This window comes from Dreissena polymorpha, chromosome 6 (assembly GCF_020536995.1).
Source record: "Dreissena polymorpha isolate Duluth1 chromosome 6, UMN_Dpol_1.0, whole genome shotgun sequence".
Lineage (NCBI taxonomy): Eukaryota > Metazoa > Mollusca > Bivalvia > Myida > Dreissenidae > Dreissena > Dreissena polymorpha.
Window position 1 is genome coordinate 67,696,609 of NC_068360.1, and position 16,820 is coordinate 67,713,428.

The window sequence follows — 16,820 nt, forward strand, 5'->3', positions numbered from 1 at the left end:
AGAAGTCTTGAAGTAAATGGATTAATCAAGTCAGAATTTAAGACTTCCATGCATTCTACCGGCAAGCGTGGACCCGCTTAAGGTTACCCCTAGGGTTTTCACCTTTTTCTGCCATCACACCTCCGATTCCGGAGGTACCACTATCAATCATATTTCCGTACTTCGCAAATCGATGACTTCGCGACCTGTATTATCCAGGATTTTAAAGGCGCCTGTTATTGGTTCAAGAAGAGGCTATATTCTGTAGATAGGTCATTAACTTATAAGTGTTAAACACTGTCCTATTCTACCAATTTTCAAGTGTGTTTGGAGTGGGAAAGTTCGGCTTGCCGTGGTTTCTTTGCCCACCCATCCTTGACAAATGGTTCCGGTCACCGGTCGGTATTTACCGGTCCGGTCACCGGTCCTTCTGCTGAGACGTCTTTTCTTACGTCCGTTTCAGCTTTATTTTTAAGATAATTGTATTAATCTCGGGATTATTTAATGACACAGATTTCCATCTTTTTGTCATTATTTACCACTATTCAGTGGTGTCTAGACTAGAAGATTATCTTGGCAAGAATATAGTTTATTCTACCACAACCTTCCTTACATCTTATACAGATGTGAGCAGATAAGGTTATGGACGATCACATAGAACAACGTATCTTGATTTTCTCAATTATGTGGTATCCTAACGAATATCACCTGCACATATACATCTTGAAAAGCAAAAATTCTTTTTAGCTGTTTTTCATTTACAACACATTTTCACGATTCCTTTGTGATGGTTTCAACTATCACACATCGGTCGTGGTTTACTTACAGACACGGAGGTGATCATATTATCACTCCTTGTAACTGGAAATCAGGAACTTATTCGTTCTTTGCAAGAACAACAAATTTTCTCTATCGTCTTTCTCATACCAGTTCGTCTCAACGCCCTGTTGGACCTTTTGTCCTGCAGTTCTTTCTTTCGAATTATTTTTCCGTTGGGTTCAATAATGTAATCGCGCATGCGCGCCAGTGAAGTTGCAGACGAGTTGCATGGTGTACATAGTATATCAAAGAATGTTGTTTATCATCAAACGCTAGTTATTAGCGTTATGCGATCGTATATCGCAGTGTATACCGGTATGCTGAACAACGTCAACAATGCAGTTCACAGAAATCGATCCAGCAGGGTGTGCGATTGTTATACATTCGTCCATTGACATAAACTGGAATATCTTGCCTTCTTGGTGAGTTTTTGCAATAACTGAGTTTTTGCCATAATTTCATGAAATATACGTAATGAACCATGGGATTATGGTTCTACGACCTTTTAAGTCTCCTGTACAATTATTTTCAGGAAACTTCTTCACAGGTCAAATATCATATCTCACTGAGACATATTTTTACTGATCCAAACATGTGCCACTTCATGTCTGGCCATTAATAACTTTTAGTTATCTCTACAGAAGAACGTTTTAATGTCATAAATACTGACCTGTTATCGTATGCTTATACTTCCCAAGGGGAAATAACTCATCCGGAATTTTAACTGGGAATCCGCCACCTCAATACCGTAATACAGGCCAGGTTAAACATAGTGCAATGCAACCTAGCCAAAAATCGGTAACCAACCCTCAATATTCTTTCCGGATCAACCAGGTGTATACGTGTCTTTTACGGCTCTGAATTAAAATATTGTTTTTCACTTGGTTGATTGGGGTTTTGAATAGATAAATTGTGTTATTTATCTTTTTATTTCTCATTCGGATTAATTTGTGTGGATTTAATGGATTTTGTTTCATTTGTAAAAGGTAAGCCATGCTTGTTTTTATCGAACAATGGTTTATTTCTACCATGCTGGGTGTTTTCAGGCGCGAACGACCACGTGCAAAACGTGCTCTTCTAATACATTGCTAGAACGTGCAAAGCATGTTCTTCTAATGTGTTACGAGATCGTGCAAAGCGTGTTCTTCTATTGACAGATTGTTTATCATTTGCCATTGTGTGCAATAATGATTTTAACGTTCCGTATGACAATCTTATTGATCGTCATTTTATTTTTCATCTGTTTTGAATTAAACTTTTGTTTAATTTATGATCTACGGCAGTATTATTATAATTTTCATTATGGTCAAATAATGATTTTATGTGCCGTATGATGATCTGGTCTGTGACCAGTTTATGGTTGAATATGCTTTGCTCTTGTTTTTCATATATTCGACTACATGATGGTCGCAGAAACAAGAGTGGATAAATACCCGGTGACTTCGCAGATCATGGATGATAGTTGCAGTATCAGTCACCGGGTATCGGGCACGATCGCGACCGTACTATGCTAAGTCTCTTAGACAGTCGGTCAACATCAGACCATATGGCGACACCCGTCAGCCGGTCTTTGCCCGATGGCATTGGTCAAGGACATCGACCAATGCCGGACCATTTGGCATCCGCCATACGGTCATTATCCGGTGACAACACTGGTCATGATATGACCGGTACGTCACCGGGGACGTTGATCACGGACCATTGATCGACGTCTGACCGGCCGGTCCGGTCACCGGTCATGTCACCGGTCCGGTCCGGTCATTGATCACCGGTCCGGTCACCGGTCCGGTCCGGTCACCGGTCATGTCACCGGTCCGGTCCGGTCACCGGTCATGTCACCGGTCCGGTCACCGGTCCGGTCCGGTCCGGTCACCGGTCCGGTCCGGTCACCGGTCCGGTCATTGATCACCGGTCCGGTCACCGGTCCGGTCCGGTCACCGGTCCGGTCCGGTCACCGGTCATGTCACCGGTCCGGTCATTGATCACCGGTCCGGTCACCGGTCATGTCACCGGTCCGGTCACCGGTCCGGTCCGGTCACCGGTCCGATCCGGTCACCGGTCCGGTCATTGATCACCTGTCCGGTCCGGTCACCGGTCCGGTCCGGTCACCGGTCATATCACCGGTCCGGTCACCGGTCATGTCACCGGTCCGGTCCGGTCATCGGTCATGTCACCGGTCCGGTCATGTCACCGGTCCGGTCATGTCAACGGTCCGGTCCGGTCACCGGTCCGGTCATTGATCACCGCTCCGGTCACCGGTCAACAGTCATCAGTTAGGCCTGCCACCGATAACACCAGTCACCGGTCAAGAAGAAGAACTCGGTCTTCTTCATTGAATTATTCTCCTATTCTTCGTTGAATACATCGTCTTCATCAAGGATTAGACATCGGACACGCTCTTCTTCGTCGAGCAGTTCTCATCATCGCGGCTCTCGTAAGCGATCACGTCGTCACTCACGGAGACGTTATTCTAGAAGATCTCGGTCTCATCGCAGCCGATCCACATCTCGGCCGATCCAGATCTCGACATCGCAGGAAACGAGGACGTCGTCAACCTTCACGTAGACATCAGCGGACTGCATTGAGCACCACGGGATATTTATCGAACATACCTCTCCTTCATTGAGCAGTTGTCGGCGTTGATACGCTCGTAAGCGATCATGTCAATGCTCACGGAGACAATATTGTAGAAGACAATATTTCCAGCGTAGCCGAACAATATTTCGGCATCGAAGTTATATGGATGTCGCCACTTCTCACGTAGGCGTTAATGAACCTACTGGTCATATCGACGTTCTCCATTTTATTCCTTTAGGAATATCATGTCTCCATTCCACGTGTGATGGTTCTTCTTATGGCATCCACACATGTTGCAGTCACCGAGCCGTAGTTGTATACGAACACTAGTTCGTTTAACATTCAGGCTTCGGGATAAGCTGTTCTTTTCTCCACTACGACTACAAGGACACTTATGCCTATTAATACTGATAATCTACCGTTGTTTTCCGGTTAACATTATCAGATGACTTCGTGGATGGTCATTCTTCTGCACCAGATATTTCCATTCTGACGCAGTTATATTATACCGGTCCCGATCACCGGACATCGGTCACCATTCATCGGTCATATCACCGATCACTGATCACCGGTCAGAATAAGTGATGTCTCATCGCCATCGGATTGGATTTTTTTGGCATGATCTTCTTTTCCGAGCAGTGCTTGACATTGATAACAGACCATATGGATTCCACCATTTTTCGGTCTTTAACTGGTAACGTCACCGGTCATATTATGACTGGTCCGTTCACCGGGCTACAGTTACCGGTCATTGACCGGTCCGGTTCGGTCACCACTTACCAATTACCGGTATTCCACTGTGTTTTCATCGGTCAATTTTTAGTATCACGGGTATCGTCTACATTACATAGTTGTATACCCCTGGCTATGATTGTATTGAATACTATATTTTATGGATTCAACAATCTACATGACTTTTTGTGTTTTTCAATACTGATGTTCTACTGGCGACGGTTACCAAATCATGCTATATCTGTTATTTGTACTTCTATCTCAACCGGCTACATGCAGACTACTGGTCTTGCAGATAGATCGGCTGAACTGGGTTCGGAGACTAGCATTGAGGTCGAACATTACTATTTGACCTCTATTAATTTATGTTCGAGACCCGAAGGATGAATTGTTTTAACCGCCTTTACCTGTCGGCTACAGACTTTGCAGTCAGTGTCACGGAACAGTTGGGACACATTAATGACGTTAACAGGATTACCAAGACGACATTTGTATCGACTTCTGCTTTTCTATTGCTCCTACGGCAGTGCATATTTTCAAGCTACTGGAAACAACAAGAGTTCTGATACATAGGATTGCCTATCAGATTGACCGCATAGCGGCTACAGTCTTGTAGATGGCTTATGACCTATTGAACTCAGATCTTAGATCCTAGGATCTGGAGGGACCTCATCTTAAAGTTATTCTTCTATTACACTTCTGGCCATAACAGGCCGTCTTCCTATAACTGGTCGTATTCCTTTCGGAATTCGTCCAGGTTAGAAGTCTTGAAGTAAATGGATTAATCAAGTCAGAATTTAAGACTTCCATGCATTCTACTGGCAAGCGTGGACCCGCTTAAGGTTACCCCTAGGGTTTTCACCTTTTTCTGCCATCACACCTCCGATTCCGGAGGTACCACTATCAATCATATTTCCGTACTTCGCAAATCGATGACTTCGCGACCTGTATTATCCAGGATTTTAAAGGCGCCTGTTATTGGTTCAAGAAGAGGCTATATTCTGTAGATAGGTCATAAACTTATAAGTGTTAAACACTGTCCTATTCTACCAATTTTCAAGTGTGTTTGGAGTGGGAAAGTTCGGCTTGCCGTGGTTTCTTTGCCCACCCATCCTTGACAAATGGTTCCGGTCACCGGTCGGTATTTACCGGTCCGGTCACCGGTCCTTCTGCTGAGACGTCTTTTCTTACGTCCGTTTCAGCTTTATTTTTAAGATAATTGTATTAATCTCGGGATTATTTAATGACACAGATTTCCATTTTTTTTTGTCATTATTTACCACTATTCAGTGGTGTCTAGACTAGAAGATTATCTTGGCAAGAATATAGTTTATTCTACCACAACCTTCCTTACATCTTATACAGATGTGAGCAGATAAGGTTATGGACGATCACATAGAACAACGTATCTTGATTTTCTCAATTATGTGGTATCCTAACGAATATCACCTGCACATCTACATCTTGAAAAGCGAAAATTCTTTTTAGCTGTTTTTCATTTACAACACATTTTCACGATTCCTTTGTGATGGTTTCAACTATCACACATCGGTCGTGGTTTACTTACAGACACGGAGGTGATCATATTATCACTCCTTGTAACTGGAAATCAGGAACTTATTCGTTCTTTGCAAGAACAACAAATTTTCTCTATCGTCTTTCTCATACCAGTTCGTCTCAACGCCCTGTTGGACCTTTTGTACTGCAGTTCTTTCTTTCGAATTATTTTTCCGTTGGGTTCAATAATGTAATTGCGCATGCGCGGCAGTGAAGTTGCAGACGAGTTGCATGGTGTACATAGTATATCAAAGAATGTTGTTTATCATCAAACGCTAGTTATTAGCGTTATGCGATCGTATATCGCAGTGTATACCGGTATGCTGAACAACGTCAACAATGCAGTTCAAAGAAATCGATCCAGCAGGGTGTGCGATTGTTATACATTCGTCCATTGACATAAACTGGAATATCTTGCCTTCTTGGTGAGTTTTTGCAATAACTGAGTTTTTGCCATGATTTCATGAAATATACTTAATGAACCATGGGATTATGGTTCTACGACCTTTTAAGTCTCCTGTACAATTATTTTCAGGAAACTTCTTCACAGGTCAAATATCATATCTCACTGAGACATATTTTTACTGATCCAAACATGTGCCACTTCATGTCTGGCCATTAATAACTTTTAGTTATCTCTACAGAAGAACGTTTTTCTGTTAGAGTTTCAATCCGTGTTACTTGTGCAAGGATAATTCCATCAGAACTGTATAAAGGTTCTATGGAAATTCATTTTTTACTGGGTAATTGAGAGCATAGTTATTACCTTAATCACTCTGCTAGATACATAGAGGTTTTTCTCATCTTTTTCTTGATGATAAGAAATTTGTTCATTTCTTCATCAAAGGATAGAGATTATGCTTTCGTATACCTTGTTTTGTGTAAGTCATCGCAACTCTGTGCTGTCTTACCTATTTTGGAACTGATTCAAACTATGGAACGTCAACACTATGTTTTTCGTTCCTTTACCTTCTTAAGCGGTTTTGACTTGTGTAACATGTTGGGATGCTTAATGAGCTCCCTATGAACCTTTTTCATCAGGCTTATTAACAGTTCCAATATAATTTAAGATGGTTTTCCTTCTTATTATGGCTTTTACCATACGGAGAAGTGAAATTCATGCTTTTTCTGTTGAATACGACCAATTCCAGTTGGATCTATTGTCGTTTTCACTTTGTTGTGTCAGCCAGGATTCCTTGCTTAATATCAAGTCCTCTATATGGCTTCTACCTTCAAGTTTCCAAGTTTTCTTAAACTGGGAGTCATGAAGATGAGGATAAACTTCTTTGGGCAATCAGGGCTTTGAAGTTCTATCTCAGCAGTGTTAGTCAGAAGTCCATTCGAGGTTCTCAAAGACACTCTTCATTTCCCCAAAAAAGGGGGGGGGGAGATGTGTCTGCGGCTTCTATTTCTCGGGGTTAGACCTCGACTAAGGAAAGTTAATCTTATCCTATCTAAGGATTCATTCCTTTTTAGGATCTGACCGCATGAATTAAGAGCTCTGTCTGTTTTGTGGGCATATATTAATCACACCCCACTTTTTGACGTGCTCTAAGCTGTTTACTGGAGGAATCCGACCACCTTGTCATCTTTTTATCTTCGTTTTCTGAAGTGCCAACAATACAATTTGTATACGTTTGGGCTTGTTGTGGTTTCACTAACGGTAGTGTCTTCTTTACGACATAGACATATTACTCTGTCCGAGAAGTCATAATTAATACCGTTTTAACGAAGATTACTTGATATCATTAGCTGATAACCCTGTTTATGGGTTCTACTGTGTTGGGAAAATATATACGAACCTTCCCACCGCAGCTGCAAAATCAGCATACGATAACAGGTCAGTATTTATGACATTAAAACAAATTTTTAAAATAAAATTCATTTTAATTATTAAATACTTACCTGTTATCGGTAAGTCCCACCTCCCACCCCGCTATTCGATTAATATTTTTGTATATATATTGAAAGAATATTGAGGGTTGGTTACCGATTTTTGGCTAGGTTGCATTGCACTATGTTTAACCTGGCCTGTATTACGGTATTGAGGTGGCGGATTCCCAGTTAAAATTCCGGATGAGTTATTTCCCCTTGGGAAGTATAAGCATACGATAACAGGTAAGTATTTAATAATTAAAATGAATTTTATTTTAAAAATTTGTTTTTCTGTTAGAGTTTCAATCCTTGTTACTTGTGCAAGGATAATTCCATCAGAACTGTATAAAGGTTCTATGGAAATTCATTTTTTTTTTTTTTTACTGGGTAATTGAGAGCATAGTTATTACCTTAATCACTCTGCTAGATACATAGAGGTTTTTCTCATCTTTTTCTTGATGATAAGAAATTTGTTCTTTTCTTCATCAAAGGATAGAGATTATGCTCTCGTATACCTTGTTTTGTGTAAGTCATCGCAACTCTGTGCTGTCTTACCTATTTTGGAACTGATCCAAACTATGGAACGTCAACACTATGTTTTTCGTTCCTTTACCTTCTTAAGCGGTTTTGACTTGTGTAACATGTTGGGATGCTTAATGAGCTCCCTATGAACCTTTTTCATCAGGCTTATTAACAGTTCCAATATAATTTTAAGACGGTTTTCCTTCTTATTATGGCTTTTACCATACGGAGAAGTGAAATTCATGCTTTTTCTGTTGAATACGACCAATTCCAGTTGGATCTATTGTCGTTTTCACTTTGTTGTGTCAGCCAGGATTCCTTGCTTAATATCAAGTCCTCTATATGGCTTCTACCTTCAAGTTTCCAAGTTTTCTTAAACTGGTAGTCATGAAGATGAGGATAAACTTCTTTGGGCAATCAGGGCTTTGAAGTTCTATCTCAGCAGTGTTAGTCAGAAGTCCATTCGAGGTTCTCAAAGACACTCTTCATTTCCCCCAAAAAAGGGGGGGGGGAGATGTGTCTGCGGCTTCTATTTCTCGGGGTTAGACCTCGACTAAGGAAAGTTAATCTTATCCTATCTAAGGATTCATTCCTTTTTAGGATCTGACCGCATGAATTAAGAGCTCTGTCTGTTTTGTGGGCATATATTAATCACACCCCACTTTTTGACGTGCTCTAAGCTGTTTACTGGAGGAATCCGACCACCTTGTCATCTTTTTATCTTCGTTTTCTGAAGTGCCAACAATACAATTTGTATACGTTTGGGCTTGTTGTGGTTTCACTAACGGTAGTGTCTTCTTTACGACATAGACATATTACTCTGTCCGAGAAGTCATAATTAATACCGTTTTAACAAAGATTACTTGATATCATTAGCTGATAACCCTGTTTATGGGTTCTACTGTGTTGGGAAAATATATACGAACCTTCCCACCGCAGCTGCAAAATCAGCATACGATAACAGGTCAGTATTTATGACATTAAAACAAATTTTTTAAATAAAATTCATTTTAATTATTAAATACTTACCTGTTATCGGTAAGTCCCACCTCCCACCCCGCTATTCGATTAATATTTTTGTATATATATTGAAAGAATATTGAGGGTTGGTTACCGATTTTTGGCTAGGTTGCATTGCACTATGTTTAACCTGGCCTGTATTACGGTATTGAGGTGGCGGATTCCCAGTTAAAATTCCGGATGAGTTATTTCCCCTTGGAAAGTATAAGCATACGATAACAGGTAAGTATTTAATAATTAAAATGAATTTTATTTAAAAAATTTGTTTTGATTGAGGTGTGATGAACTGGTGGTGGCATTGATCAACAGGTATCAGGTTAATGAAACTTAGTGGGAATTGATCATGATGAATTTGTTTTAGTTATATGTGTGGCTATAACAGTATAGGTCATTTTTACTAAAAACAGAAAAAAACACAATTCCACTCAAAAGCTTTGTTTTTGAAGGAGGTATTAGGCTGAAAGTGTGTGTGTAGGTAGCTTACATGCAGAAAAATATTGGGACAACCTAGCTTGGGATTACATAAAGGGCCATTTGGGTCAAGGTCATTGTGACTTACATAGAAAAACAAGAATGTAGCTACCTTAACTTTGGATTGCATTTAGCATCAATTGGGTAAATGTCAATGTCACTTATATAAAAAAAATCAATCTGATTCTGTTCAATAAAATGAGTTTGGATGGAGGAATGTGTCAGAGTGTTTGTTTCTGGCTAACTTAGATGATTATTTAGCTAAGGATTGCTTTCTTAAAACATATTTTAATTAAGATAAATTGGAAAGAAGAATTTATTTTATTTTAATTTTTTTGCATACATTTTATTTTTGCCATATAGTAATACATACATTCATATTCAATTCATGTAAAATCGTGCAACATACAAAGCAAATCGTGCAACATACATAGCAAATAATACAGACGTACATGTAGGGTGTGTAGGGAAAGAAGAATATTGAAAACTTTGTTTCATCGCATTGCTATATTTTTTGTAAATTATTTGTCTGCTATTTTCTATAAAGCAGATATCTTCTGTAGTGTTGTTAGTCGTTTGGCCACTGTGTGTTCTGTATATTTGCTGGGCAGGGAAGACTTCATGATGGACACAACACCCTGGAGTGGCTGATGAAGAGGGACAATGTTCTACCGCGCCTCAACTCTCGAGTCCTCTCCGGGGCCTTTAAAAAACTGGACCTCTCAGAGAGCATGGGTATGTGCCTTAGACTTGGCTTGATATTAGATGTGAGACATTAAAGGCATGGGTATGTGCCTTAGACTTGGCTTGATATTAGATGTGAGACATTGAAGGCATGGGTATGTGCCTTAGACTTGGCTTGATATTAAATGTGAGACATTGAAGGCATGGGTATGTGCCTTAGACTTGGCTTGATATTAAATGTGAGACATTAAAGGCATGGGTATGTGCCTTAGACTTGGCTTGATATTAGATGTGAGACATTAAAGGCATGGGTATGTGCCTTAGACTTGGCTTGATATTAGATGTGAGACATTAAAGGCATGGGTATGTGCCTTAGACTTGGCTTGATATTAGATGTGAGACATTAAAGGCATGGGTATGTGCCTTAGACTTGGCTTGATATTAGATGTGAGACATTAAAGGCATGGGTCAATGTGCCTTAGACTTGGCTTGATATTAGATGTGAGACATTAAAGGCATGGGTCAATGTGCCTTAGACTTGGCTTGATATTAGATGTGAGACATTAAAGGCATGGGTATGTGCCTTAGACTTGGCTTGATATTAGATGTGAGACATTAAAGGCATGGGTCAATGTGCCTTAGACTTGGCTTGATATTAAATGTGAGACATTGAAGGCATGGGTCAATGTGCCTTAGACTTGGCTTGATATTAGATGTGAGACATTAAAGGCATGGGTATGTGCCTTAGACTTGGCTTGATATTAAATGTGAGACATTAAAGGCATGGGTCAATGTGCCTTAGACTTGGCTTGATATTAGATGTGAGACATTAAAGGCATGGGTATGTGCCTTAGACTTGGCTTGATATTAAATGTGAGACATTAAAGGCATGGGTCAATGTGCCTTAGACTTGGCTTGATATTAAATGTGAGACATTGAAGGCATGGGTATGTGCCTTAGACTTGGCTTGATATTAGATGTGAGACATTGAAGGCATGGGTCAATGTGCCTTAGACTTGGCTTGATATTAGATGTGAGACATTAAAGGCATGGGTCAATGTGCCTTAGACTTGGCTTGATATTAAATGTGAGACATTGAAGGCATGGGTATGTGCCTTAGACTTGGCTTGATATTAAATGTGAGACATTGAAGGCATGGGTATGTGCCTTAGACTTGGCTTGATATTAAATGTGAGACATTTAAGGCATGGGTATGTGCCTTAGACTTGGCTTGATATTAGATGTGAGACATTGAAGGCATGGGTATGTGCCTTAGACTTGGCTTGATATTAGATGTGAGACATTGAAGGCATGGATCAATACAAAATTGCATTCAGCTGGAACAATAACTTCAAGGAAATGCTATTTTTAAGTATTTGTAGAGCAATTATTGTGGCAATATTTGTTAGTCATTTCATGAGATTTTAAAACATATTAAATTTCATGTTTTATTCCATATAATTATATGCTAGAGTAACAAATTATTTTCTTTGTGTAAGTGTGAGTTAGAGATAAATGTCAAGGAGCATCCTCATATGTAGATTCAACTGAACCTTTTCCAAGATAAAAACTTTTATATCAGCATTGGCATCCCTTTGATAAAACCAACCAGGGTATGTGTGAAATGGAACCCCTGTCTTGGAAAACGAGGCTTAATGCATGTTCACAAAGTTTGTCCCAGATTAGCCTGTGCAGTTAGCATAGGCTTATCAGGGACCACACTTTCCACATGAACTAGATTTTTGCTGAAAAGAGACTTCTTTTTAACAAAAATTAACATAAAAGCGGAAAGTGTCGTCCCTTCTTAGCCTGTGCAGACTTCACAGTCTAACCTTGGACGACACTTAACTTATATGCAGTAAGCCCCCGTTTGGCAGAGTGAGGCTGAATGTGTTAACATTACAGAGGATGGGCTGACTCAGGACTATGAGAGATTCCAGTACCTGTCTTCCAGAGACATGGCATCATCCCTGGCCACTGACATGAAATACCTGCACAGATCAGGTACATAGCTCTAGCAGGGTGTGAGATATATTGAGGAAATGTGTCTTTTAAATGTCAGTGTCATATCATATTTTATGTCTTGACTGTAATTAGACAATATTTTAATAACCCAAATTTGACACACTTTGAAATAGCATGCACATTTCACTATATCTTCTAAACTCTAACCTGTGCTATTGTCTTTCTTCTGGAAGTGTTTTCACAATCTGTAAAACTGAATGGTAAGACCTTAACTCTGATTCATGTAAACATATCCATCCTGTATTACATATCCTGTATTATCTTCAATCTTCATTTCTTGTGTTTAGTTTGCTGATTGCTTTGCAAAATATAATCCGGTGGATGTCAATATTTATAGCAGACAAAATGTTGTTAATGAAGTGAACAAAGAAGAAATCATATGTAATTTTTTTTTTAATTAGGGAGCTGTTATCATTTTTATTTTTGCCTCTGTTATTGTTATTTCCAGAATGTATAATGGTTGACAGGGTACAATCCTCTCCCTTAGTTCTGCATATCATTCCTGGTTTAGTTTGTCATCATGTCAAGTGTTATATAACCATTATAACATTTTAAATATGATACCTAATAAACCCTTACAATATGCTAAAAAATATTGGTCTGATATACAGATCCTCCATATGTGTTAAAAACAAGTATTAAAACTAAATGACTAGAACTTCCTGCTCACGCCAGGTATGTGGATACTTTGATAACAGATGGCATGGCACTTCGATAACAGAAGCCACACACAAGAGAAGAGTTCTTCAGCTTTTTTTCCTTTATGACACGGGACATTGTTTTGTCGATTATTGGTATTGCACTTCGTATTTCTCCCTATAAGCAGAGCTCAAGATAAAGAAAGTTTTAAACTCTCTTACTAATTTTGTGACTACACATTAGTATTGTCTTGATGATGCGATTCTAATGAGCACCAACGACATAGGATTTCATGAAGAACATAGGTGTATTTATAGTGATTGACGAAAAAAGAAAAGTTCTAATACCGCTTTTTTTTTACAATTATTAGTTTATATTGATTAAAATATCACGACTGGTATATAACATGACTTTAAAAAAGTTGTTCAGTTTTCATATTTTCAGTATATTCAGTTATAAATTTTACTGGGTACAGGTACTAGGTAACTACCAGTTAACTATACATAATGCAAGTAGATTGATCATCATTGTCACATGGTAAACCCATGAATGCAAATTATGCATGCATAGTGAATTGTATATACTTTATATATAAAATGATCAATCTATTGTGTTATTTACAGTGTGTATATCGTTAGGTCACCTATTTTTGTGATGTACTTTCGATTTCACAACGCAAAATTTTATTACCGAATAATAATTTATTTGGTGCTCATTAGAATCGCATCATCAAGACAATACTAATGTGTAGTCACAAAATTAGTAAGAGAGTTTAAAACTTTCTTTATCTTGAGCTCTGCTTATAGGGAGAAATACGAAGTGCAATACCAATAATCGACAAAACAATGTCCCGTGTCATAAAGGAAAAAAAGCTGAAGAACTCTTCTCTTGTGTGTGGCTTCTGTTATCGAAGTGCCATGCCATCTGTTATCAAAGTATCCACATACCTGGCGTGAGCAGGAAGTTCTAGTCATTTAGTTTTAATACTTGTTTTTAACACATATGGAGGATCTGTATATCAGACCAATATTTTTTAGCATATTGTAAGGGTTTATTAGGTATCATATTTAAAATGTTATAATGGTTATATAACACTTGACATGATGACAATTATTATTCAATTATTTACTGATTATTACCGTCCGTTAACATTTGTTCGTAAACACTCTAGAGGCCACATTTATTTTCCGATCTTCATGAAACTTGGTCAGAAGCTTCGTCCCAATGAAATCTCTTTCGAGTTTGAAACTGGGTCGTGCCGGGTCAAAAACTAGGTCACTAGGTCAAAAAAAAGAAAAAACTTGTAAACACTGTAGATGTCATATTTCATGCCCAATCTTCATGTGACTTTGTCAAAATGTTTGTCTTAATGATACGTTGGTTGAGTTCAAAAGTGGTTCCAGTCCGTTGAAAAACATGGCCGCCAGTGGGCGGGGCAGTTTTCCTTATTTTGCTATAGAGAAACCTTGTAAACACTCTAGAAGTCACAATTTTGGCCCATCATCATGAAAGTTAATCAAAACATTGGTTTTATTGATATCTCGGACGAGTTCCAAAATGGTCCAGATCGGTGAAAAAACATGGCCGCCAGTGGGTGGGGCATATTTATCCCCCGCCAGAGGTGGAGGGATATTGTTTTGGCGTTGTCCATCTGTCCGGCCGTCCGTCCGTCCGGCCATCCGTCCGTCCGGCACTTTTGTGTCCGGAGCCATATCTTGAAAGTGCTTTGGCGGATTTCATTGAAAACTTGGTATGAGTATATATATATGCATAAGAGGATGATGCACGCCAAATGGCATTGTACACCATCTGTTAAAAACAGAGTTATGGCCCTTTGTATCTTGAAAAAATGCTTTTTACTTTAGGCACTTTTGTGTCCGGAGCCATATCTTGGAAGTGCTTTGGCGGATTTCATTGAAACTTGGTATGAGTATATATATGCATAAGAGGATGATGCACGCCAAATGGCATTGTACACCATCTGTTAAAAACAGAGTTATGGCCCTTTGTATCTTGAAAAAATGCTTTTTACTATAGGCACTTTTGTGTCCGGAGCCATATCTTGGAAGTGCTTTGGCGGATTTCATTGAAACTTGGTATGAGTATATATATGCATAAGAGGATGATGCACGCCAAATGGCATTGTACACCATCTGTTAAAAACAGAGTTATGGCCCTTTGTATCTTGAAAAAATGCTTTTTACTATAGGCACTTTTGTGTCCGGAGCCATATCTTGGAAGTGCTTTTGCGGATTTCATTGAAACTTGGTATGAGTATATATCCCCTGCCAGAGGCGGAGGTATATTGTTTTGCCGCTGTCCGTCCGGCTGTCCGTCCGTCAGTCACTTTTGTGTCTGGAGCCATATCTTGGAATTGCTTTGGCGTATATCATTGAAACTTCGTATGAGTATATATAAGCATAAGAGGATGATTCACGCCAAATGACATTGTACACCATCTGTTAAAACCAGAGTTATGGCCCTTTGTATCTTGAAAAAATGCTTTTTACTATAGGCACTTTTGTGTCCGAAGCCATATCTTTTTTAACATAACAGATGTTGTGTTCACCCTGCAACACTCTGAAAATTGAGTGTATATAAACATTGAATGTTTTTGTGGAAAACGCGCGACTTATTAATTCACCTAAATAAATTTTGAAGGCTCAAGAACCTTCCTCTGTCTTAGTTTTGAGTTATTGACCTCTGTCCGTCCATCTGTCATTATGTTCATCCCTCCGATTTGCACCCATCCTCAAACAAAGCATATGTTGCGAGGGATATCAATTCTACGAATTTGCTTGTTCTCTATATGTATATAGTGAAAACATGTGAACACTCTAGAAGTCACATTTTTTGCCAAATTTTATGAAATTTTGTCAGAACATTTGTTTCCTTGATACGAGAGTTGAGTTGGAAAATGGTTCGGTCAGTTAAATAACATGGCTGATGGGGGGCAGTTTTTTTTATATTTATATAGTAAAAAAAGCTTGTGAACACTCTAGAAGTCACATTTTTTGCCCAATCATCTTAAACTTGGTGAAAAGATTGGTTTTATATATATCTCAGATGAGTTTGCAAATGGTCCCGATGGGTCAATAAACATGGCTGCCAGGGGGGTGGAGCAGTTTTCCTTATGTGACTATATAGAGAGAAACCTTGTGATCGAACACTATAGAAGTCACATATTTTGCCTAATCATCGTGAAACTTAGTCAATACATTGGTTTTATTGATTTCTTGGACAAGTTGGAAAATGGCTCAGATCGGTGAAACACACTTTTTAGCTCACCTAATAGCTCTGGTGAGGTTTAAGGATTGGTCTTTGTCCGCTGTCCGTTCGTCCACATTGGTTTGTAAACACTCTAGCATTCACATTTCTCAAGCATTCTTTATCAAAGTTGCTGAAAAATCTCAGTCAAGTTTGATTATGAGCAAAGTCACATAATTAATGCCATAATTATTGCCCTTAAATTGTCAAAATTTTCATTATATTATACAAAATCCTTGTAAGCAAAGTTTGATGTTTGGTAAGGGGGGTCAACTCAAAATATAGGTAACCATTTCAAATCTTACAAAAACAAAAACACCTCCTAAGCCAGAGTTTTGGTTCAATAATGATGAAACTTGACCAGGATGTTTGTCTGGTCAATATCTAGGTCAAGTTTGACATTAGGTAAAAATTGAATGAACCGACTCCTCTCAGGTGAGCAAACTGGGGCCATCTTGCCCCTCTTGTTTATTCAATTGCAGTTGACGGTCCCTTTAAAGACTCCTTAGCTCCCGTTATTTAGAGCCCTGCTATAAGAAAATTAAAAAAGATCATGTTCATCCTAATGATCTGTTGTATTTTCATCAATGATCATCACTTGAAATGTATTTGTTGTGAAATAAGCATTTTAATCTTATATAAAAATTGCAATT

At 38.9% G+C, this 16,820-nt stretch overlaps 2 protein-coding genes across 2 annotated transcripts in view; one reads left to right on the forward strand and one right to left on the reverse strand.

Moving 5' to 3' along the window:
- Positions 1-16,820, reverse strand: part of LOC127833374 (60S ribosomal protein L8-like) — a 368,912-nt gene that overhangs the window by 153,939 nt on the left and 198,153 nt on the right. The gene's annotated exons all lie outside the window — the stretch shown is intronic.
- LOC127833361 (UDP-glucose:glycoprotein glucosyltransferase 1-like) overlaps positions 1-16,820 on the forward strand; it is a 100,056-nt gene that overhangs the window by 52,583 nt on the left and 30,653 nt on the right. The window contains exons 17-18 of the mRNA XM_052358558.1: positions 10,164-10,287; positions 12,142-12,240. Of these exons, the coding sequence (XP_052214518.1) occupies positions 10,164-10,287; positions 12,142-12,240 (223 nt within the window). The remainder of the gene's footprint in view (positions 1-10,163; positions 10,288-12,141; positions 12,241-16,820) is intronic.